Raw genomic sequence first — 25,966 nt, 5'->3', positions numbered from 1 at the left:
CAACTTTCTTGGTTTATCTTAATAACACTGTCATTTGAAAGACTTGCTCAGGTACTGTACTGAACCACATAAGATATGAAGAATATTACTAATTAGATCTGTCTTTGGTCTCTAATCTGAAATTCAGAAAAGTAGTCTTTTAGTCTATTTAGCTAGAATTTCTCAGATCCCCTCTTAGAAGTAAAGGTGTATTGTGATAGGTGTAGATAGAAGTAGGTTTAATGTAGCTGTGTAAGTCAATGGCATGTTAGGATGCCCACACAGAGAAAACACTTATTTTTTGTCCCTACCACTTGAACATCCATGGTGTCACAAAATGCTCTTTAATTGTAGTACCTAAATGGGGCAAACCTCTTTCTTAATGGAGAACATGTCTTAAGAGCCATATTTGTCATCTATTAAGTCTTTGGGAAATTGTTAATAAGTTCAGTTATGATTCTTCCCTAGTGAGGCATGGATGGCAACGCACCTGCTTTTTGAGGTGGGTATGTCTTATCACATGGTCTCGTGTGGTTTGTAGCTGTGAATTCCTGTTTCAGCTTTTCTTCATATCTTTAGCAGAAGAGTGCTATTTGAGATGTTCCAGTAAAGCAAATGACAATCAGCACCTACCAACTTTTATTCTTTTTCCACTTGTTTCTTCATTACATGTGGTTTGGTCATTTCTATGTATTGTGAGAACACATTAAGATTTTTTTTGATTTAGCAAGCCTTGCTGCATGAAATGCCTTCAAAAGTAGTCTTGAAATTATTCGTAATTATTGTGTGACAAATTTAAAGCAGTCATGCATAAAAAAAAATCTTGTTTACATGTTTCATTTAGATGATTAGACTACAATGATGTTTGTGGCTTTCAGTAAAATTTGTAGCTCCAAAATTTGTCTGTGGTCTATATTGATGCCTCTGTTCTAAGAAGAAAGTTTTGGCTCAGATGGCCTTCAAATCAGGAAAAATAAGGAGGTAAAACATTTTGTTTCCTTTTGATCTGTATGTATGACAGAGGCTTCTGAACGGTCCAGCGTACATGTCATGTGGTGGTGATGATGGTTGGGTGATGATGGTGGTAGCTTCTACTGTGTTGTAATTTGACCTGACCAAATGGATGCCTGAATCTGAGAAGCCTTAGCTTTAACTAAGGACTTCATTCTGCCAAGTATAACTTCCATCAGCTCTTCCTATTTACAAATATGGAAGATGAAAAATCTAGAAATAATTTTCTAGTGAAAGTGCTGCATTTTTTCATTTGTTTTCAATTTTCCAGTTGATACCTGTAGGTTAAATTAGAAATTTAAATTGTGATCTGGAGGACTTCTATGCCTCAAAGCTTGTCTAATCCATTGCTTTAGCAGCAAATGTTTCTTTTATTGGCAAACCTTGCCTTGTTTTGAGTGTTTTGCTGTTAAGGAAATTTAAGATTGGTGCCTTGCCTTTGAAGTCGGTTGATTGCTTTTTGACCCTGGTGCAAATGCCTTAATCCTTGTCTCCCTACCTAGGTGCAATTTAACAGTCTCTTGTCCTGTTCTTTGTCAGTGTGGCAGGGCAGAGCAGTATTTTGAAGAGGAGGTATGGCATGCCATGCGACGTGGCTAAAATGGATTGACGTAAACAATTGAAGCTATGTTGCATATGATTTTTGATGTGAGGACCTGAAAGAGTGTATGTCAGATGTCAGCTGTTTATATTTTTTTTGAGAGAGACAGTTGCGAGTAAATCAGAAGTATTTCTCTTTGTGTTCCCACCCCTTTCCTGTCTTTCTCTGCTGTTTTTTAGAGATTTCATTCATTTAATTTCCCAGTGGGTAGATGAGTTTTTCTGTCAGATTTATCTGTTCAAGTACTAGTGTTTTTCTCCTGAGGAAGAAAGTCTTGTGAATTCTACTCTCAGTAAGTATCTCTCTTTTTTTTTTTTTAACTTACCTTAATATGTTCCCTTCTGTTTTTGGTTTGTTTTCTAATGCTCTCATGAATAAAGTTCCAGATCAGTCAACTGGGTATGTCACATGAACAGAGTTTCGTTCTTTTTTTTCCACCCGGGGTCTTGAAAAGTAGATGCTCCAAAACTGACCAATTATGTACTAACGCTTTTGGAGAAACAAAACAGTTATTATCTGCTCTTAAAAACAGCATCTGCATAGTTTTACATTATGCTTTTATTGATAATCTTGTTAGGTAGGTTTTGATTTCTGTTGTTGTTGGGTTTTTGTTTGCTTCTGAGATAAGAGTAACCTGTAACACATCAGACAGTTGCAGATAATTTAATTCCAAGTCCTCCACCAAAGTTAGTGGTTTTTTTTTCCCAAATGCTTTGTATAATATTGAGCATTTATTTTTCTTGGTCAAAACATGTTTCATATGATCTTTTCTTTGAAGGAGCTTAGTATTATTTGCTTGCAGTAGAAACACTATTGCTTTAGTTTTTACTGTATTGGTGAAATTTGGAAGCTACATTTTTAATGGTGCAGTCAGAGATGTGCTAATTAGAAGGATGAAAAACATGGTTTTTGTAGACAAGTTGTATTTGTTGATCCCGTTTCCTAGTTGTCTTCAGATTGAAATTTACTAGTTCAGTTATTTCATTAGTTTTCTGTGGTTTTTATCAGTGTAGCTCTTGTTTTTAGTTATATGGGTTTTTTTCTTTGCAAAGGAATCCACCATAAGACTCCTCTGAATGTGTTAACTATTGTATGCTTCTAATGTGCTGGTACTTTTTTTGTGTGTGTGTTATTCTTCAATGCTGTGACTTTACTAATAGCAGATCAGAATGCTATGTAACTCTTAAGTCATCAAGATGGAAAAAGATTTTCAAATAAGAAGTAATGAAAAAATGGGTTTAAGTCTGCCAATAAGGAAGGGATGGCTTTAAATATTTGAGCAGTAAGAAGTCAAATGCGAAGTTTAGCAGAAGTAAACAAATAGAACATTATAATTCAGCTAGGCTTGCGTTTTTGACAGTTAAACAGAGGTGAAGCAGGGTTCTTGAAGAGGGTTTTTTGGTTTTATTTTTTTTCTTTGCAGCAACAGCCTCTGTGTTTCCATGGGTTGGGGGTGGGGAACTCTTACCAGCAGCTGCATAGAAGCCTGTAAGTGCAAAGATGGCCTAGATTTGTTGTTAAAGCTATCAGGCAGAGTACTGCTGTGTAGTAGCACTTAGTTGATATGATGCTATTTGATCAGATAAAGTATCTCAATCATGTGCTTATGTGTGACGTTATATGAACACATTCTGCATGTAGCTAGTAGAAGTGTTTCTCCTGGTTCATTAAAAAAATCTTTCCTGTATTACAGATGATTTGGTGTCTCTAATGTGGTTCCCTAGTGCAGGTGTTCTAATGTCAAAACGAAACCTGGTCAATATATTGGGACCATACTGTAGCCTTCAGATAGTTTGTTGCTTAACCTTTGAGTGACTAAAATTGCAAGCCTTATAATACTTTTCTTCTGTAAAAATGTGGTATTCTGTATTTTTCTGTCAGTGTATGATTTGATAAATGCTAGTGTTCTCTGCAGGCTAATTAAAGAAAGACTCTGAATAATGAGCTAGTTTAAAGTATCATGTACTCAAAATCCAGCCATTTATTACAGCATACCTGTACCTTTACCTCTCATTGTTCTCTTGATATACTCATAGCACATCTTTACTGCAGATAACAGTTACCCGTTGATAGTTCTGTTTGGTTTCCAGGTGTCCCCCATCCAATGGAAAGGGAGGACCAGTGATGTACGAACAATCTTGCAAAGTGTCTACTTGGACACAGTTTCACTAGAGTAGCAACAGTCTGAGGTATTTATGTGGGCTAGCTGCCTAAATATTTGCCAAAGGTTTGTATGATTCCAGCTTCAGTGCTGAAGCTTACTGTGATTACACTTACTGATAAATATTTGCATTTGAGTTAGGCTTTCCTCTATGCTTATGAAAAGAAAAGGATTAATGTGTATTCATTATTCCAGCAGCATACAGATACTTTTCTAATTGCTCTTGACCTTTGTGATCAAGTCTATTCGCCTTTTATTTTAGCATTCTCCAAGGCAGCAGTCTGAAGCCATGAACACATTATCTGAAATGTCCCCCTGTGTTAGTCTGTAGGCAGCTTTTAGAAGAGATTGCCTTCCCTTCCCCATTAGGCTGGTGTTCTCCGTAGTGGTATCCTCTTTCGTAGTATGACATAGAAAAGCATTGTGACAGAGATTGATAAAATATTTCTAGTGTGTGCTCCATTAATTTTGACAACTCAGATTTGTTTGTACTTTTTATATGCCAGTGTGTGTATTTCTATATATGTCAATATATGTAGAGACAATGTGTGGGGTTTTTATAGAGAACATCTGCTATGAAATTGTTAGAACAGTATGCAATGATACTTATTTAAAATGTGTTCTAGTCATTACTGTGTAGCCCGTTGGTTTAATAAACCAGTAAAATATTTCAAATGTAGTTGAATATCCTACCCAGTTAATAACGTGCTGTTTTGAATTTCATCAGTCTTACACGTCACATATTATAGACTCTAATCTTTGTGACCTTTTCCTTAAATTTTCATAGCAAGAGAGTAAGACAAATATATGAGCTTTGGAGTTTTGAATCTTAAAAATTCATAATATAGATGACAAATGCAAGGCTTGGATGTTTGTTTTAAAATAGTAAATGGGTTAAAGTAGCACTGGTATACTTAGTACTCTGTTGGCATAGTTTTTCCCTTCAGATGTTTGTTTGGAATGTGAGGCCTCTTCATATATTTGCTGTAGCAGAGCTAAACGCTAATGTCACTTACAGGAGAAATTTAATACAAGCAGCTTGTACAGAACTGACCTGCTGCCATGATAGCATGTAATATATTTAGCATGCATGTGTCTAGTAACCATGTGATCTTATGCAAGTGAATAAAAACAGTGAAACTCTCAAAAGTTATAATTTCTCTGAATGTTTTCAGTGTTAGTTTAAAAAGTAAAATTATCAAACTATTTGAAGAGGCTCTGCTTGTAACTGGGATGTAACCAACTGTAGAATTTGGAATGCTGCAGCACTGTGCATATCAGTGTGAGAGGACTGACAATTCAAAAGTAGTTGGATTTTCTTAATCCATCATAATTTTTTGAGTATTTTGTTTGTTTTCTTAGGCTGTTATGATTCAGTTTGCTGCTGCCATGATGACTAAAGATTAATTTTTAAATGAAATCTGAAAATAACAATCTGATCCTCAGGTACTTAATCTTTAAGAAAAGCTAGAAATGTAAATTTTGGCAATGCTGTGATATTGTCGGAATTTCTTGGTATCATCTGTGCTTAAAAGATAATGTGTCAGATACATGCCTTCTGCAGATTTCACAGGTCACGATTTGGGAGACGATATGCAGGGAAGAGTGGCATACATAAGTCCTCTATGAAGACAACATTACAAGGTGGATAATCTCTTTAATGGAATATAATCTCTTTTATGCAAAATCCTAATAAAGTTTAATACCATTTTCTCTTCTGGTTTGTTGCTGAAAGTGTGATACTGATGTTGGTTTACTGTTTAAGGTTTTTTGATGTCTTGTGCTGAATAGAAACAGTGAGGTGGCTTGCTCATTGTGTCCTGTTTGTTGCACGATACCATCTAGCATGTGGTAGCAGGATTCTTCTTGCACTGCAGCTATGGGCCCAGGTGAATAAAAATGTTCTAGCTTGGATCTAGGCACCAGGGTGCAGCTTTAGTATTGAATATGAGACAACGTATTTCCATTGACCCATTGCTAAGGGATTTACTTTCTCAGACTTGCATGATTGCACTCCTTAGCTTGAAGATTCAAGTGGTTCTGAACACTTTGGGAGTTTGTTCTTCAGGTCCAGTTGTCACATGCCATGCCAGTGAGGCTTGGCTAAAACCCAGAGGAACAAAGGGTTCCACCTCCCCCACCTGTGACTTAACTTGTACGTACATCTTCCAGCTGGTAACTTTTTCCATGTGTTCCTGTTGAGAAGACTATGTAGGCACTTTCTTCCAGATAATGTGTTGCTGGGTTTTGTTTTTTGATGGTATTTAAATGCACTGTTGTTATGGACTAGTAAGCTCCTTCAAAGATTGAAGATATTTTCTATCGAATTCTCTAGTTTTGGTAGATACTGCATCTGCAGAAAAATTACAAGGAAGCCCAGTGGATTTTCTTTTGAGTACTTTAAGGACATATATTGTAAAGCAGCATTAAATGGTCTTAAACATAAGAGAACTGAAACTATTCCATAAAACATAATGATATTGTGTGCTCAGAGTTACATACCTTAGCATGCATACTGCTTCCTAGGCCTGCAGAATATGATGGTGTTGGAAGCTATCATTGGTCTTTTTAAGTGTTTCAAAATATCAATAATCCTCTTGCCCAAGCTTCTGAATTTTGTTTTTCCATAGCAGCCTGGATCTGAGATGCTGCGGAACCACCAGTGAAATCTCAGATCTCTAGCAAACAAGATCTGTGACTTGTTTGTAGTGGGTTTGTCAGTGCTATTGGCAAATATTTATTAATTTGTTTCATCGCTTAGCTTGCTTTTTTCTCATGACTCTTCTAAAAAAGTTTTCATTAAAAGAACTGAGTCTTGGGCTTAATTAATTTTGCTTTCAGAAGGACAAAGGAGACCATGTGCACCCTTGAAGGACCTTCCCTTAAGGTGAAATCCTTAAAAGCGAATGAGAACCGGTTTCTTTTGAATGGCTGCTTGAATCTACTAAATTTAAAAAGCCACATCTGTGTCTTTGTTCTGTGCTTCATGGCATCAAATTGGATAAAACGCCACAGATAATGCTCCCTACAGATAAACTTATTGTTAACTTATTCTGCTGTTGTCCTCCATTACGCTTCTTCCTCTGCTTTTGGGGACTTCCCTTTCTCTTTAATGCCTTTCTTCCAGCTGTATGGGATGAGCATCTTCACTGAAGCGAACTTGGACTTATTCCAAATAAGAACAAACAGTGAGACTTGAGAGCTATCTCACCTCTATATGGGAAGATTATAGGGAATATCACCATCTTGTTCAGGAATATTTTGGCTTCAGTTCCACCTACTGCAAGAGTTAAGCAAGGGCACCCATTTGAATAAAATGAGATTTTTGAGTCTGAGGATTCACTAGATAGAGTAAGTATTTCTTCCTTTCCGTGCCCAAACTGACATCTTGCAAATAATGCAGATGGACTGACTTGGCAGCATTAAAAGAGAAGAACAAAAATCTTAGTTTACTCTGTCTAAAGCAAAGCTCAGTGCATTGCTGCTTTCTAGATACTTCATACCTGTGTGATAGACCTGGTTCACGCATGCCTTTCTATTACTGAGCTGTGCATTTATGGTAGTGTTAAGATTTTATGTGGCACTTTTTCTGATTCGGAATATGAAGGAGTTTGCTTTTTTTTTTTTTTTTGAGTGATGCATAAAGCGGAGTGCCTGCCATCTATAAAAGCTTGCTAATGTTGTTAATCAGATCTTACCATCAAAATTAAATATATTCAGTGGTAGACAAAGAGGAAGAAAAATCTAGAAGAAAAAACTAGAAGGAAGAATCTCCGCAAGTATTGGTTGATGTAACATGTTAAGAGTACTGCTTGCTAGAAGTACAGGGTAAGCTTGTTTTGATTCATATCTTCTTTTTGAAAGCAGGTACATGTTTATAGTGTGGAGGATGTCTCCACCCCTCCCCCCAGTGAAGCTGTGTGCTGGAGAAAATGATGACACTGTATGTTGGTGAATTCTTACAAATCTAAACATAGACCATAATCGTAGGTGTGTCTGTGCAGGGGCAAAAATCTATTAGCTTCAGATGAAATCATAAACTGAAGTTTTGAGAACTGGGTCAGTGGTCAACATTTTGGGTTATACGAAGAAGTCTTTGTTTTAGATCTCAGTTAAAAAAATCTATTAGCTTGGCAGCAGGATGAAACGTGCTAAAAAGGAACTATCTGCAGTTTGTCTGAACTGCAGAGTGAATTGCTGGAAAGGTAACTTTCTTCCAGTGGAAGATAGAATTTTGTAGCCTTTGTGTTTTGTTTCGTTTTTAGTTTTCTTTCCTTTAAGCAAGTCCTAATGCATTTCCTTAGAGCTTCTGTAATCCTGCGTCAAAGTAGAGGATATGAGTTGGGAACTGAGAGAAAAGTAGAACTTGGTCAGCAATACAATTTCTTAATTAAAATCCACTTTACAAATTCTTTCTTCCATTTCCTATGTGCTGTCAGGAGCATCTCGTATTTTGGCATACAGCTTTTCCTGTAAGTTGACTTAGTTTTTGTTAACCAATGTGTGGTGTGGCCTCATATGCAAAACTTGTGAAGCATCAGGGGAGAAGGAGCTGGGCTATGTAAGAGTATGAAAGGATGGAAGTGGGCGCTGGAAGTTTCTTGCAGTACAATTTGTAGCCAGAGTTAGAACTGTGTTACTACATATCTGTATGTTGCAATGAGATTTAATAGATAATTGCAGTTTTCAGGGTGGTATAGGAAAGCAGGTATGTTCAAAGGTACACAAGTCTTCTTCAGGGTAAAATATGCTTTTAGTACAGGCAAAAGCAGCAGTAATATAGATGAACACATTAGGCCCTAGTTACGCTGTCCCTTCTAGGCTCTGTCTTTGCTGATGCAGGTGAAATTGGAGACTAGGAGCACTAGTATCTCTGCTGTTTGCCAGCTAGCTGTCAATATTTATTGCTTCAGCTGCTGCAAGGCTTCCAGTCAGCATGTAAAAGAAAGACAGTTTTAATGTCCTGAAGGCCTGGAGTACTCAACAATAACTTTTTTTAAGAGGAGTTAAGATTTCTTGCAGGTGAAAGAATGTTTCTAAGGTTCTTGAAAGTTGTGTATAAACTGCATGCCAGTTTGCTGGGGTTCACTTTTTTTGTTCATGTAACTCAATATAATGATCTTCACAGATTATTTAAGGAGAATGAATAAAATGAGATGCTGTGAAATAATTAAGCTAGAATCTGATTCTAGTATACAGAATCCGCTTTCATGAATATGTTTAATTTGTGAGGTTTGTTTTGTTTTGCTTAGGGAAATAACTATATAGGGCTTTTCATGAAGACAAAATGCTTTATTGTCATACCAGAAAGGAATGGAAACGATTGCAGATTCTTCATTCTGTACTCTAGTGATAATCTTAGAATAAAAAAAAAAATTTCTATGTCTAAATAAATCTATCACTTCACATGCAGGAATTTAACACTAGCTTTATCCACTCATTTCTCCAAGCTCAAGGATTGACGGAGGTGTCTGACCTTGCAAATTGCACACTTTCATCTACCAAGGCTCCAGGCAGTATCAAAGTTTTATAGTGGGATGCAACTGCTCTTACAAAAATAAGATGCTGCTGTTAACATTAGAACTAATACCTTCAAGAAGTCATTCACGCCTGACTGCTACATTTTTGCTTTACAACAGAAATATGGTTCCTAGGTCTCAGCTAGGTTTTTGTCAGAGATGAACATGAAGACAGCATGGATCGAAGGGATCCAGCAGTGTGTGTGAAATGGGCACTGTTTTGTGCAATTTTCATAGAAGGTTTAAATCATTGATGCAATAATTAAATGCTGAGATGTCCACTTTGACCCATCTACTAATGCAAGAGACTGAGGCTGATCATACCATCTTCTATCCTGAAGTGGTTTCAGGGCTGCTTCTTGGTGTTTCTGGCAGTTTCTTTTAGAGTGAGGATAATTATTTTTTCCTTTTCCAAAATCAGGATAGTAAGCTCTGTGACACTGTTGTGGTTGTTTTTTTGGTGTGTTGTGGTTTTTGTTTTTTTGTGGGTTTTTTTTGTTTTTTTTTTTTTACTTTTTAATGCCTAATTGCAGGTCTGGTTGGCCAGCTATATTTATAGTCTCTGATTCCTGACTGATCCTGGTTATTGTCAGGTCTAGGGAGTCATTGCATCAGATGGTACGTGGCTCACTAAGTAGTAAAGATGAAGATGTCTACCTTATAGTTTCAAAAAGCTTGCATTTGCATCTAATGTTTCATGTCAAAGTTAAATGAATATACTTGTTTAAATGGAAGAGGTTTTCAGTAAGGGAAGTCTACAATAATCTGAGCCTGTCTGGGCTTCTGCTTCAGATTCCTGGCTACTTAATGTAATTGAAAATAGGCCAGCTGCCTTTCAAATGCATTAAGATCCAGCTACTGTGTTATCTTGCTTTTTTCAATATTCCTTGCTCTTGTTTAACTCTTCAGTGATGTCCTTTATTCATGCAGTTGTTTATCAGAAGGGCTTTGTATATTTACATATGGATCGCTACATTGATTCTTGCTTGGGACCTTGATTAAATTTTTGTGGGCCTTCACTTAAACCTCTGTTGCCCGTATCTTCTCATTCAGACCTTTTTAGTGGCTCTAGTCATGCAGGATGTTTGTCAGGATTTGTTGAAAGGAAGAGAAATTGAGATATTCTTGAATTTTCGAGGATTTCTCTTTGTAATACGAGAGTGGGAACAAATGGGTCAGACTGCTCTCTTTTGTTGGGTCATTGAATATTTCATTCCAGAAGCTACTGAAACAGATATTTTAATACGTCTTGCTATCTGCCACTTGAATCATGTATCTTTGCTGTAAAGCAGTAATGTTAGTTAGGGTCAAATGACTTAAGTTTTCTGTTTGCAGCAATCTACAAGAAAGGTGAAATAATTAGATTTTATCATTTGCTCTGCTGTGCAGGTATAGCAAGTAACAGAGTTACTGTAGCATTATGAATTTCCACTTGTCAACTAAACCGTATTAACTCGCTGAGTGTACTGCTTTGTTACCATTAAGGAAAAAGTAGTTTCAAAGTTAGTTAGTTTTAGAATTAGGTTTCTATTCAGAGACCAGTTCTTAACCTGAAGATTCAGTGTACCATAATCATTGTAGTTTAGGTAACACTTTTGCAAGTGAAGCAAAGTGGCTAGGTTAATGTTAATGACATGAATGCCCAGACTACCAGACATCACCTGCCAATAAAGGAAAAGATTTATATGCAGGAGCAGAAAACATTCTGAATAGTATTCTCACTTCTTTGCTTAGTAGAAAATGAGTTTACTACAATATTTTTAGGTGTTGGGGTAAGTATCTTAATGTAGTCAACTTTTGTTTTTAATGGCCTGCCCTGTACTTAATTTGGACAGTCTTGTGATTGCTTTTAAGAATATAGGTATCCAAATGGAGGACAGTAACACTAGCTGTGGGGCGGGTTGGGGGGTGGAGAGAGACAGAAGGTTATGAAGTACTTGAATCAATAAAATGTTATAGGTCGTAAGGAATTTCATTCTAGGCTGCTTTTAAAAGTGGCTGCTTAAATTGGAGAGTTTGTGGGAATCAGACTGTTTCTTGACCATGGATGCCTAGCACCATCTTCCTGAATTCATTGGTGTTGCCAATATTATGCCTGTATTTAATCTTTTTCCAATATAGCACTCTGGAGATGTAGCCAAATAGATTCATCTCACTTGTACATTATTTTATTATTTGCCACCTGTCTGCCTCAGATTCTGAAACCTTTAGATTATGAAGAAACAGTCTCCATGCATGTGTGGAAAGGACCTGCACTATGATCTGCTGTAGTCCCCCCACCAGCAGTAATGGTGTTTTATTTTACTTAAATATAAAATGACTGCTTAAAAGGGTGCAAGGAAGGGAATAATTCACTGAAATTTGGTTTTAATCTCTCTGAAGTATGGTGTAACTTTTAAAAAAAATTATTTAGTAGTTTGAACTGCTGGTGTATCTGAATTTTAAAAGAAGAGATTCAGTTTTGAACAAAGGCTATGGCAACCACAGAAAAAAATCTTACCACTAATCTTTGTTAAAAATGTGTAGGCGTCTTTATGGTTTACTGAATGTCTTACTGAGGCATGCAGGCTGTTTGAAGCATTATGTTGTCATGTCTGTCTGGTTTATAATTGTTGCACTTCAACAATATGACTGCATGCTGTCATTTAATCAGACATTGAATAAATTATCAAAAAAGCTTTCTGGGTAATTGTTCAGTGATTTAAAGCTTCTTATAGATTCTTTAATATGTAATATTTCTTCTATTTGTTCTTGGTTTTCCTCTTCTGTTCCCTTTAAAAGCGGGGGGTGCCTGTGTCATGTGGAATCCTCTGGAAGGCTGAATGTGTATTTAGTGAGAAAGAGAGTGTGCTCAGGAGGGAAATGGTTGTGGGGACTACATCTCATAGCAGGTAAAAAAAACCTGAACCAAAACACAAACTAAACCAAAACCACCACTACCACCAAACAAACCCAAAGAAGAAAAAATGACAAATGGGAGTTGGGCAAGAAGCTTAGAGCCTGCAGTTTGTGCAGAGCCTGAAGAAAAGCTGATATATAGGATCAGGAAAAGCATACAGTTAATAATGAGCTAAACCTTGGGAAGAAGTTTACCAAGTAGAAAATGGGAGTGTGTAATGCTCTGTGTCACAAAGCCATTGTTGACTGAAGCCAAACTTGGAATCGAAGACCCATCTTGCAAGGGCACAATGTGCAAGGAAGAATCTTGTTTATAATCCTTCTGTGTTTCCATTGTCTCATCTACTCACATCTGTCCCTTACTAAGAACTTTAATAAAATCTGGCATTTTTTAGTTTGAAGTCTGGTTTGAGGAAGCTCTCTATAGGACAAGGTATAAGCAGAAACATGTGAAAGCTATGGGTGCCTTTGTATCCCATTACATTCCTGAACTCAGCTGTAAATGTTTTTGATTGCCGTAACGTTTGTTCAGTAACATGTGTTGAAGTTGCTGTCATGCGGCTGTTGCATTACCTCAACAGTTTGTACTTTGTAGGCAGAGTGGACAGTTTTCCTCTTTGTAAAAAGTAGCGAGTTACTAGAAGTTTAGTCACTGATAAGCGTTCAGAACTTCACTGAGTTTCAAAAGTCTTGTTGCAAATCACAAAATCAGTTTGCTGAAGTACCAAGCTTGTACAGTTTTCTACATTAGCTAAATGTAGAAATACGGTGTTAAATAAGATTACTTCATGATTTATGTTCTTTGTTTTTTTCCAGTAGAAGAAACTAAAAACCAGAGGCAATCAAATGCCTTTTATATACGTACTTCCTAAGGAAAAATCTGCTACGGTTTCTACTCTTGCCTTGGGAAACTGTGCCAGTTATACACCAGTCAGTTTTAATCTAGTGAGAACAGACAATGTTTTAGTTAACTGGAGAATTGCTTATTTGGCATCTGTGACAAGGAAACTGAAGTGCAGCCTGCAAAATTTGAATACATTTTTAAAAGAGAGTATTTGAAGGATAAGAGTAATAAATCTCATAATATTGCCCTATAGTATGTGCTGCATTCTGAGTGTTTTTTCTGCCTGTCTTCATTTCTATAAATTTTAAATTTTATGTCAGGATGCTGTTTCAGTTAGGTCAGTTGGCACCTTGTTTAATTTTGAACTATGTGTAACAGTAGTATACTCTTTGTATTTCTCTGATGTTGCTTTCAGGTGTTTATTTTTTTTGCTGAACAATCTAGCTGTGAGATGTGGTTGTTATACATCAGAACTTATATAGAGGGATATTTTTGTCTAATTTTTGGTTGATGAATGTTCAGTTCTTTAGGTTATTTGTTGAGGTTCTAAATGATTGTAAAGTTAGCCCCTGCCTCCCCCCCCAAGCACCCACTAAAAACTTTAGTACTCCTCAGAAAAGATAATCTACTTAAATCATGTAGTTCTCAGAGGCAAAAAGAACAGTACTCCTTATGGATAAGGATGTCCAAACAGAAGTGCCAGGCACCTGAATTTTTAAGGTTACTTTGTCATGTTGTTGCTTATGTTTAAAGTTCTGGTGCCACTGAAATCAGCCTGTCATGGCCACGTTAAAAAACAGAAGCAAAGCTTTCAGTTTAATTACCTATAAAATGATGAAAACAGTGAGCGACCACACAAAAAAACCCCAGATGATACAGCTTGTCTAGAATTTAATAGAAATCTGACCAAATGAATTTAGAACAGTATTCGGCTGTTGTAACTGTGAAAACATCTTCTGTCCACTTGCAGTCCCCAGTCTTATTCACTGTATGTACTCTGATTTGCTCTACTGATTTATGTAGAGATAAATATAGATGTGGCAGGTGGGGCTGAGGTATTGTGAGAACTCTGAGATAGTGAGCTATACCTTTGCCAAACGTTATGCAAAATAATCTTATCTGGATTCTCTGATCTATTGATAAACTTAAGTTGAGATGGGAAAAGCAATGAGCCAAGATAGCAATAATTAATGCTGGCATGTCACAGTGGTAACTGATGAAATATGAAGACTTCTGGAAATAGATTTCCCAATGATAGTGCTTTTTCTTAAAGCCATGACTTAACTTAGTGGTATGTAATACGTTATAAGTGTTACCTAAAGATGCATCAATGAGCTGGAAGATTATTGAAGTGTTAACATGTTGCAAAGCCAGAAGAAAGCTCCATTTTGGTTGGTAAATGTTAATTGGAAACTGAACAGTCCTGTGTATGTATTCTTTCCTCTCTTATTGTAGGATGAAGAAAAACATTAAAATGAACTTTTTAGTTATCCATACTGTTAGGTGTTTGTTTAATTCATTACCAATGTTTGTGAAGGTGTCTTTTCATCTGATTCTTACTGAATCACTAGGCTAGCTTTAAAGAAAGGAAATTATTTTCCCAGCTGGGAATAGCAGCATGGTACACCAACCCACCCCCCCCCCCACCCCCCCCGGATGAATGTAAAAAGTTCATTTCACAGGGGTTTGTTTTGTCTTCTGTAACAGAGGAGAGCTCTTCTGCAGCAGCTTTGTGTTGTGGGTGAAATGATGTATAATTTAAAGCCATCTCTAGTAGACGTGTTTGTACCAGCATTTTGGAAGGTACATCCTGGTGGCTCCCTTTAGAGGAAGAGTTTTCATAAGAAGACATGTGGCTCTGTACCTTTTTTTTTTTGGCCACATGGTAGTTAAGGTGCATGGCTGTTAAAGATTCATAATAACCTTGAGGCAGGTGTTTTTGATCTTGAAAAACATTTAATATATTTTATATGTATATTTTATTTCAGGAAAGAAACCATCCTTCTGTGGCTTATATTACAGATTTATGGGTTTAAAACTGGTGTTTAAATGCTTTTAGTTGCACTTGGAGCTGTCATTGTAAAAGTTATGAAATGTGTAATGAGTTTTAAACTAATTAAATACCTGCAAATACTCTTCTATTTCATTGTGGAGCAATCATATCTAAATTTAAGATTAGATTTCTGCATCTAGTTCACTAATTTTCCAAGAACTGTAAATGGAAAAAAGGGAGGGTTATCTGGTCAAAAGATTTAAAATTGTGATCAAACTGACCTGGTTGTTCTAAAAGCTGTGGTTCATTTGCAACAGTTTAGTCTTTCTGGCCATAGCTTTTAAATATAGGGTTTTGTTTTCCTAGCAGTGTCCAGAATCATCTTTCTTTGTGACTATTTTTGTATACCATGGAGAAGTCACATCTTTCGACAAATTATATGATAAATTAGGAATAAGTTTCTTGAGAAACTCTCTGGAGCATGTTTTCCAGACTGCTATTCAGTCATGCAGTTATTTTCTTAATCTGTTTGTAGAAGTCTGGCAACAGAATTGTTGTGATTACCTAATATTTTAAGTTTTGTTTCTATCTAAAATTGGATTTTAATCCAGTATTGAAAGTTTAGTTCTCTTTCTGTGGTCTTCTTTCTTCACTGTTAGCTCATGAGTTTCCAGATCCCATTTTCTAATTGCATTTGAACGTGCTTTTGCGAATGCAAAGATAAATTATTTTAGAAAATACCAAGACGAAATTTATGGATGGGAATAATAAAAGAGAATTTATATCCCTTTAAAATATGTGGAAAAGATGTATGCTTTTACAGATAGCTTGATAATGGCTGTTTTGCTTCTAGAGACTATAAATGCTCAGAATAGGATGATACAGGTTTTTTGGACTTGAGCAGTAGGCTAAGAAGTAACATTTATAGCAATGTAACAGTGTGAAAAATATTTGGGTATTGTGCTTAATTGAAATGTGAATCCATTTAATTTTCAATAACTAGAACAGAATTCCTGGCTGTCCCTGATCCTTGACAAGGCCCCATTTATCATATTATACAGGAGTGCATGTACTGTCATGGGTGATACTGATAGTTCTCGAAAACTGTTTGGTCCATCAGCTCAGGAAAATCAATCCTTAAAAAAAATGTACATACTAGGAGTAATAAAACTAATTTTAAAAACAGGCATCTGAATCTTAGTTCATTTTTCATACAACTTAGATTTATGTAGTTCTGTTTGTAAGAAAATACAGTTATTTGACTTCATCTTAGACAGGACTTTCTGCATGGAAAAGAATGCCAGAAAAGGCCATTTTGAACAACTGTATATTTAAATAGTATTCAGAAGTTGAAGTTCTTCAGTAAGACCATATTTTTTGAAAGTACTTTGAGATCTCTTCTAATATGCCTTCAAAACTTCGAACATTTGAAAAGGTGTGTACAAATTAGAAGCTCAAAAATAGATTTGATTTTAATGTGGAAACTGAGGACCATGTTTAGTTGTGAAACTCCACAAATCCACTCTTAGAACTACAGTTTACTTAAATGGTGTAGTATCAAAGATGTGCGTTGTTCTTCCCAGCTGAAAGAAACAAGTGTTTTGTGATGCATAAAAAAAGAATATCAATAAAGAATTGTTTATGACTTCCTGTTTTTTATGTTGCCCCACTTTTTAAAAAAAGTTATTTTGGCTAAGAGTTGTATTATTGTTTTATAACAATGCTTGTGTATCCCTTGCTAGCTGAAGCCAGTCTCATTTACTGTAAGGCTTTACTTGGATGTAGAAGAATGGCTTCAAAACTGAGGATGGAAAAAAGATTTATTTCCTAATACTGTGGCACAGCAAGAAGTGTGAGATAAATGACAACATGTAGTCTTGTTTTGAAGGGGTAGGCTGTGCTATTGTTTTACACTTACATTTGACATTACTTACAGCAATGTATGATGACAGGGCTGTAGAAATGTGGCTGTAGAAAACGTTTTTGTTACTGTTTTTGCACACCTCTGCAAAAACAGCAAGAATATGAGCGTGATCTCTGTTCAGTGCAAATGTATAGGTAGATAGAGTCCCTTTGCTTGAAATCTTAATTTAAAAATCTAGTTTCAAAGTGGTAGCAATTAGTTTTGGAGCAGGGCTGGTAGAATGTTTAGAGCACAGTAATAACATCCCATGGCTCTCAGCATGTTTCAGTGCAGATCCAAATCTGAGTGAATATATTTTGTATAATTAGTTTGGGATTTAGGAAAAAAGGTGTCTGGAGTTACGGGTTTGCATTCTCTTTGAGGTTATGAAGAAGAAAATGTTTTTATCTCTCACTTCTGGACAGTAAAATGGTGTATTGAGAATCATGTTTGACCCAGCTCCGTACAGCCCTTTAACCTTCCGATTAATTATTTTGGTGAAGACATTGTTTGACTCTTGATTTTTTTCTAGCTATTTCCACTTAGCACTGTGGGGCAGGGAGAAAGGACACTTCACATGTTTACAGGTACTATGGAAAAATGAGATACTCTATTATCTGTCTTGTTAATGTAAAACAGTCAACACGTGGTGATGGGCCTCATCTCCATCTTGATACGTATGGGAATATTTATATTCTGATCACATTAGTAAGCATTCAGAGTGTTAGAATTACCAGTGAGTGTGTAGTTTGGCTGTGATTTGGTTGTGCAGTCTATGCTCATCAGTTCATGCTTAGGGGCCAAATCTACAAAAATATCTTTGCAGGCTCCATTAAGATTAGAAAAAGACCTGTTAACCTTGATTTAGTCAAAATTACTGTCTGCTATTTAGTAAGCCTTACCTAAGGCTTACCACTATAAGATGCATCTATGTGTTTTCATGCAGCTGTGGCTTTTGAGAGTTATCATACAAATTATCTGACATCACTCATTTCTTTGTATGCATTGCAGTAAATGAGCTGTGATGAGATGGTTACTGTCAAATGTAACCTGTAACCGTGATGGTGGAATGGAAGTTCCAAAAAAACAGAGGCAGAGGGAAATAAATGGAAGGAGTATAGTTCTGACACAGTTTTTCCTAACCTGTTCTGCCAGAAGGCTTAAGACCTTGTGGAGTTCTGCGCAAATATAACTTGTTTCCACTGAACCCTTGAAAGAATCTTTTAAAATAGGTCAAATACTGTTTCCTTGCTTTAGAAGTTATATATCTCTCGCTATTTATGAAACCATAAGCAACCTTGACAACAAATGAACTGATCTGGGTGCCTGAAAATATGCAGTCGTGAGATTATATTTTTGCATATGGTTCTGTTGTCTTTTGTTATTTACTGCGGTGTTTTCACATATGCTGGATAAGGGAATAAATCCAGAAAATTTGGAATAAAATTTACTTTTATACGATAATAGAGGCTTTTATTTGGACAGCCACAAATACAATTTTCCTTTCTCTTATTGCAAGCTGACATTATTTTCTGTTTGAAGCTCATCATGAAGCACATGGGTGTTTTTCCTTCTTTTTCTCTGCTTATTATTGCTTAATAAATGTCTGAAATTCTTTTTTAAAAAAAAAAAAGGGGGAAGGAAAAAAAGAAAAAAACTTTTGCTTCTGTGTCCCTATGCAGGTAACGTAAAGCAGTTTTGGTGGCTGTAATTTGATTCTGTCACTTAAGGAAGTAGAACTTTACCTTCATCAAGGTTTACTTCACATTAGTTTCATGTTTACTTTCAGAAATAAATGTCTGTTGATCTTCATATATGTGTGCTAGTTTTCCTTTATTTGGGCAAAAGTTTGTTGATGATCTATATGAAATGGCTTTGGGACTGAAGAATTTTACCTAGGTATGTTTGCCATGCAACTGTGATTTAGCAAAATTAAAACTTTGCTAGTTACTTTTTTGATGTAACCATGTAGTGGATGCAGTCTTGTATTTTATTTTACATAGTTTTGTTGCTGGTCAGGATGGAAAAAAAAAATGCAACTCTGGCGAGATCGAGGATTAGAAAAAGGAAGAGTCATTGCTCCCATGAGAAATGTAACATGCATTTGTCATTGCTGGTAACTTCTCATTTGGATTTTCTGAGCACGTGTGAAAAGTGGCTTTTTACTGTACAGTTTACTCTGATTTTTGCAGTTAGTGTCAAGATCCTTTCTACCCTAAGCTCATGTCAAACTTGCGTTTCAATTCTTAGCTTTGAAAATCATCTTGTATGTGACTTCAAAATGAAAGGGATGCTGTATTTCAGAGCTGGGTTGCTTTTGGCAAATGTGTTTCAAAGCCAGGTGTCTGGTGTCCATAGCAACCTGTGGAGAGGGAGGAGAGGCTGGACCCAAACGGGGACAGACAAATAGGAATTTGGAATTTGTTAAGTGAGAAAAGCGCTTGAGGTTGAAGAAAGTAGCAGATCTGAGATGAGGCAACAGTGGACTGATTAAAGAAGGTGAAGCAAAGGTCGTAAATGGGAAATGGGTTGATGCATTTATGCCTAATAGAGCATATTAATCTTAAAAGACCTGAAATAACACCCCAAAACTGTAGCAAAATGTTGGTGAGAATTGCTTTCAGTTTTCCCATTTCCCTTTGTCTGATGCTATGTGGAGCAGATAAGAGTGTTTCCCTGCTGTTGTTTCTTCCATTAGTTCATGGAAAACATTTGTGCATCTCTTTTATTTTGTATCCTTAAGTATATATATTGCATAATCTTATATCATATTTCTCTTCCTGTCTACCATGTTCTCCCATGAGATCCTTATTTACTGCATAGGTTTGCTTTTGAATAACTGTTGCAGAAGGTGGAAGAGCTGAGTGAATGAGATAGGACTGTATGAAGAAAGTGTGTGGTCCCATGTAGGAGTTTTAAAATTCTGTTCTGGAGCATAGGTCTGTTTCCTTAGGAAAGTTTTGAGAACTCGTAAATTTGCTTATGTGTACGTCTAATGCAGTAGAACATAAAATATTGTAATGACTGTATACATTTATGGGAGATTATCACAAAATTCTGTATACCTTTTATCTTGTATGCTGTACACACTGCCTGTCCTTCTGTTTCAGAAAGAACAGTGTGTAACCAGAAAGGGTAGAGAGCAGGACAGGATGGCTGGCCGGAGGATGGCTTTTGTGTAAGAAGTGGTTAATTGGAGTAGGATTCTTTAGTTTTGATTAAAGGTATCTGAAGGAAGATACAATATAGGCATCAAAATCAGAACTAACATGAAAGGTGAAGATGACTGTTTGTTTACTGCCTTGTATAATTAAAAATCTGTGGATACCAAATATAATTAGCAGGATCAGGCTGAAATGAAAGGATGTATCTTCTACTTGGATGCATAACTAAGCTGTGGAAGTCCTTCCTTCTAGGTGCTAAAAAATTACACAGAATCAGAAGTAATATTCATGGAAGAAGATTTGATGAACAGCTTTAAATCTGATTCCGCATACGACTCCAGAAGTTCCTGATTCAAAAATCACTGAATATTTGGAGAAAATGGTTTATAAATATTGCTTTTAAGTGATATATGCTCATTTTATTCTGATGTTCCTCGTTTACCATCATAGTGATAGTTGCTAATAGCCACAGATAAAATGCTGGACCAGATGGATTGGTCTCACATGTGGTGGCTATTAGCATGTACTAGTTATGATGGTGAGTGCTTTTAAAAAGCAGTGGAAGGAATCTGGTAATTCTGTATTCAGAGAACTGTTTCAATAATGTATGGTATATTTAAAAAAGGAAGCCACACACGAAGGAGAAAACAAGTATTAAGAACTGCTTATAGAGACCCTTTTATTGGTATGTTCAAGGAATGTAACCAGATTTTCATGGAACTAAGGCTGGTCATAGCATGAGCTGATCTCTTTTTTTTAAGAGAGTGGGGCAGCTGACTTAAGATTGAATGTTTTATGAGCTGAAGCTTACAGTCCAGTGAATATTCTTTGTTTTTTTTAAAAAGAAAGGTATAAATTTATATGCCAGCTGTTCCTTTCCATGTAAAATATTTGCTCTGTGCTATTGGTTGTGTAGAGGCTTGGTCATCTGGCCTTAGCTAGCTCTTAATACTTCTGTAGCAGCGCTATGGAATAAATTTTTTTTTCTTGAAGAAAATAAAAGGAATCCAATGCTGATGCATACTTTCGAGTGTTTTGCTATATAAACACTGTCTAGTGCATATCTTTTTAACAAATGGACATCACATAATCTTAGAGTTGGTTTGATCTTAAATTCCATGGAACAGTATTTCTAAATTCTGTTGGGCATTTTATGATGTTTTACCAAATCAGTCTTTCGTTGATATCAGGTAAATATAAAATGACATCCCTTCATTTTGTGATGTTCTTCCACCTCTTTTTTTTTTTTTCTCCCAAGCTGCGTTAGAACGTCATAGTTGTTTCCTCAGTGTAAAGTGAATGTGTTGTGAAGTATAGCCTGTGACTAATCGCCTCTTGCTGTCTCTACTTATTAACTGTCTGATGGTGATGTGGTTGCACCACTTTCTACACATGGCCTCAAGGATATGGCATTGTGACACCCATATTAAAATATGCAAGGCTTGATTTCAAAAGACATTTTGGGCTGGAAAGTTAGAGAGGTTATAGGCTAATATTGTGGCTGTCTTTTAGCCCTTTTATTTTAATGGATATTAGGTGGTAATAGAATAAGGTGTACCTATTTTGTGTTTATACATTCTAGTATACAATTGTTGACCAGTTTTGTTGAATGTTATCCTACAGTTAAAGCACTATGTTTGGTTAAAAAAAAAAAAAAAAAAGCTAAGCCATGTTCCAAAAATGCATTTACAGTTTGTTAAATATCAGTGTTTTACAAGTCAGTTCGGTGCAGTAGTACCAGATCAGAATATTATGATGACACACTGGCTTTTCAAGTTGCATGCACCTTTATCTTTTTAAACAATACAACAAAATGAAATGTGTGCTGGACTGGTAATCGGTTATTGGCAAATGTGTAACTTACAGGTTATTATAGAGACAGTAACTGTGTGAATGCTTTAATTATTCATTGGTGTTTTGGTAGCTGTGAAATAGTTCTGTTGTGAAAATATTTTCTCTGGTCTTTAAGTAAAGATATTCCCTCTTTCTTTCTCCCTCCTGCTTCCCAATGAAACCCCAAATATTGTCTTACAAAATGAGATGTAATTTAGTTTAGGAACATGAACTTCTCATGGCTTTGTTTCATTCGCGTGATGATAACTTAAAAAGAGAAACAGGAAACTCAAAGTGGTTTCTCTATAAGGTTTCCTAAAATAATGAATGGAGTTCACCAAAACTTTGTGGGTAAATTTCTGAAACCTCAGATAACTTGAGGCCTCAAGCTTAGAGTGGTGAGCACTACCTCCTTTGACAACGGTAAATTTCTAAGTCATCCAATTGAATGTGTATGAAATTATTGGTCCTTTAAATCTGTGGTTTGTAGGTAGAATCTAGCAAGCTAGTTGGAGTCTGTTTAATTGGAACAAAGTATGAGGTGTAATATTTTACTAATGAAAATACTTGGTTCTTCACTGAAATTATTTTACGCATGCACATGTTTTATGGCTATGCAGGTGTTTAATAATGCTTCCTCTTTAGCAATTTGTAAAATAATTTTTTTCAAAATTTTATTTTTTTAGGCGCTTATAAGAAGAAACAGGAAACTTTTCTCAAGCTGAAGACAAAGTAAAAGAAAACTGTATCATGTGTTAGGATACTGAAGAGTGATATTTCTTGGATTAGTATATTTCTGGATTGCAAAGCAAAAGAAAGAGGTTGAAAATGGGGAGAAAGAAAATACAGATCACAAGAATAATGGATGAACGGAACAGACAGGTAAGAAACAAGGAGTCTACATGAACAAGTTAATCAGTAATCCTAAAAATGAATGGAAACTTTTAATATAGTCATCTTAATTCACTCTTCTAAAGATGAGCTTTGTCTTCATTTATCTACAGATGGCATTACCAGAATACAAATAAGAAATATATCTCAATGGTTTTACTACTGTTTGAGGGGAAAATTGTTATTTATAAGTAATATCAATTACTACTTTAAATCAAATTCACTGTAAAACTACTTAAATGGTACCCTAGTCTGTACTTCCAGCAGAGTGGAGGTTCTTTGATAGCTACTGGGAATACATAGTAATGAAGATAAAGGATGAGAAATTCAGAAGGGATGCTGGGAACACATAGTAATGAAGATAAAGGTTGAGAAATTCAGAAAGGATGTAGTAAAAGCATTTGCTACAGCCTTTTTGAGAGAGGAGTTTATCATAGCTATGGACAATGATCTACAGTGGTTTGATATAGTAATGTGTTAACGTGAATCTATTTAAAAACATTGATTTATATTTCTTGTAGGAGCTGTTTGCTACAACAGTCTTTAAAAACAGTCAGTCAAATGGGAGGAGTACTCCAAGTGCACTGTTTCAGGAAGAGCTGCTTACTTGGCTGCTCTTGCCCTAATAAAGGGGTGTCCTGTGAACTTGAAAAGTACCAGAAGTTGGTGACTGTAGAATTAGTGTTTCCTCTTAACTTCTAAATTGCTACATGAGATATGAAACAAAATTTTAACTGGATATTGAAATGTATAGTGGGGTATCTGGAAGCTACCATTTTTAAGGAAAAGTATTGTAGGAATGACTTAACAATCTTTAAGAATAGTCTTAGTGGGTCAGACCAAAGATGCCACTAGGCTGGTGTTTTTTTGTCCAGTGATGGTTAATAAGCAAATAAGTGTAGGATGGAGATGCACATGTTACGCTACTCTCTAATCCTCTTCCAGCTTCTAACTATTCTTAGCTCAGGGATTTCCTGAGCTGGATGTGGTTTCCGTATATTTAGTAACCATTAATGGATTTTTTTTTGTGGTTTTCCCCGCCCCTGCCAGTGAACTTGTTCAGTTATCCTTTGAGCCCTTATAAAGTTGAAGCATTTACAACATCTTTTGGCTAGGATTTCCTATAGGTCTTATTACCTGTTGTTTCAAGAAACACCTTTTCATGTACCCGTTGTCATGGTTCTGCTAGTTATTTAGCTCCTGTATGGAAGAGGCAGCAGTCACTCCCTATCTAGTCTGTCCATCTTGCTTGTTACTCTGTGGACCTCTGCCATGTTTTCTTATTTTCTCTTAAAATACTTTTTCAGGTTGAAGCACTCTAGCTTACTTAGTCGTTTTAATAGAGAATTTATTCCACACTTTTGACCATTCTTGCTATTTTTCCCTAAACCTTCTTGAGTATTGCTACATTATTTTTGGTGGCAAAGGGACCCAGAACTGCACAGTGGTCAAGATGCATGCAAACCGTGGACTTACATAGTGGTGTACTGATGTTTGCTCTCTGTTTCCTTCCTAGTATTTGATTTTCTTTCTTAACTTCTGAGCACCAGCTTGATACAGTGTCAGAATTCCATGGGACTGTCCTGCTGCTGGCACATCAGCTCAGAGCCCATTGTTTTGTTTGTGAAATCAGGATTGTTTTTCTCCCTGTATCACTTTAAAGCAATGTAAACTCTGAGAAGACTATATATAGCAAGAAAAGTATTATTGGAGTTTGGGAGAAAGCCAAGTATTGTGTTTGAACAGCTTTAATCACACAGTGACTGTATGTTTGATGTAGATAAATGTCTTCAGTACCCGTAGTAAAAGTAGATGAATTAATAACTTCAGTTCTTTCAGATCTTGCTCTAGAACTTCAGGCATGTTGATGAGGTGGAAATTGATTCCCCTTCCCCCCTTTTTTAAACTTAGTTGCAGTGAGTTGGACAACCTTGGTTTTGTTCTACTTGAAACATAAATATTGTTATACTATATGCTGACTTTGGTGTGGTGGTGTTTTTTTTAGGGGAGTTGCTTTTTTTTTTTTTTTTTTTTTTTTTTTTCAATCTCCATCTCATTGTTCAGGTTGGAACAATGGAGAAGAAGAGTATTACTGCATTTGTATCAGATTTTAGACCATTTGTATCATTGCTGTGCCTGAAGCAAAATATGGGGATTAAATTCTAGGTTTTGTTTCTGGCTGTTTTATGGCTAGCACATTTTGGGGCTTTTTAGTGACTAGGAAGAGGCTTTAAGCTCCAATTTAAAAATGGAATTAGGCTTGCCTTATCCTTTTTATGTGGAACTTAGAGGTGATAACATACTGCATTTTGGTTTTGAAAAGGTTTTAAAGAGATTAAATAGATTTTGTTAGTGGAGCCAAATTTTTTATGTGTAGAGGTATTGATGGTGTTCTTTAACCCCACTGGTGTCCTGTGGGTTTGGTAGCTAGTATATAGAGCTTTAACATACTGAAATGCCCTGATGCACTGGATATTATTAGGTATTAATTTACTTCAGAGATTTTTTTTTTTCATTGACCTAGATAAGGGGGGCATTTAGGGTTTGTTTTGCCGAACAGAAAGCGTAGTTCAGTTCTGTTCTCTCAGTTTTTCTGTGGCATATGCAGCTGGTTAGTAGGTCACTCATGAACATGCATATGATGTTCTCTTTAGATGTTTAGTATGATGTTTAGGGTTTTTTGTTTGAAAATACGAGTAGAATGAGGTAGAGCTTTGCCGGCAGAGCAAGTTTATATAACTTATGTGGAAAGAAAAGCTATTGTTTTATCAGAAGCATCTTATTTCAGATGGGATTGTATGTGAGCTCAAAACAGAATATATAGACCATTACTCTGGGGGATTACAATAGTCATGAGACTGTCATTGTATTATTAATTAAGCAGTCTTATCTGCTTGAATGAGCTGTAGGACATTTATCTTCATTAAGCTGAAGAGAATAAAGTACAGTAAATTAGATATCAAAGGAGCTCAATCTTGCTGCCTTTGCTCTCTCCCTGCCCATTTTTTGCTAAGCAATATTAGAATAGTGCTGAGGAAGCCATTGGCCTGCAATAAAGATACATATTTTTGTTTTTACTGTGGTTCTAAATGGCAAGGAAAAAAAAAGATAAATTTGCAAACTAATATTCTGCTTTCTGTGTTATTTAATGAAAACTGAGTTTATAATA

General features: G+C 36.0%; 1 protein-coding gene across 7 annotated transcripts in view; it reads left to right on the top strand.

Annotated features, from left to right (window-relative positions):
* The window catches only part of MEF2A (myocyte enhancer factor 2A), a 93,452-nt gene that overhangs the window by 13,964 nt on the left and 53,522 nt on the right, over window positions 1-25,966 (top strand). For 6 of the 7 annotated variants that reach the window (XM_074837684.1, XM_074837682.1, XM_074837685.1 and 3 more), the window contains exon 2: window positions 22,593-22,788. In XM_074837684.1, the coding sequence (XP_074693785.1) occupies window positions 22,735-22,788 (54 nt within the window). In that variant the 5' untranslated portion in view covers window positions 22,593-22,734. Of the gene's footprint in view, window positions 1-22,592; window positions 22,789-25,966 lie in introns of those variants that run through there. The other variant, XM_074837683.1, reaches the window with a different exon arrangement.

The sequence above is a fragment of the Strix aluco genome, chromosome 12, assembly GCF_031877795.1.
Source record: "Strix aluco isolate bStrAlu1 chromosome 12, bStrAlu1.hap1, whole genome shotgun sequence".
Lineage (NCBI taxonomy): Eukaryota > Metazoa > Chordata > Aves > Strigiformes > Strigidae > Strix > Strix aluco.
Note: the sequence above shows the minus strand (reverse complement) of the source record. Positions and strands in the feature narration are given on the sequence as shown.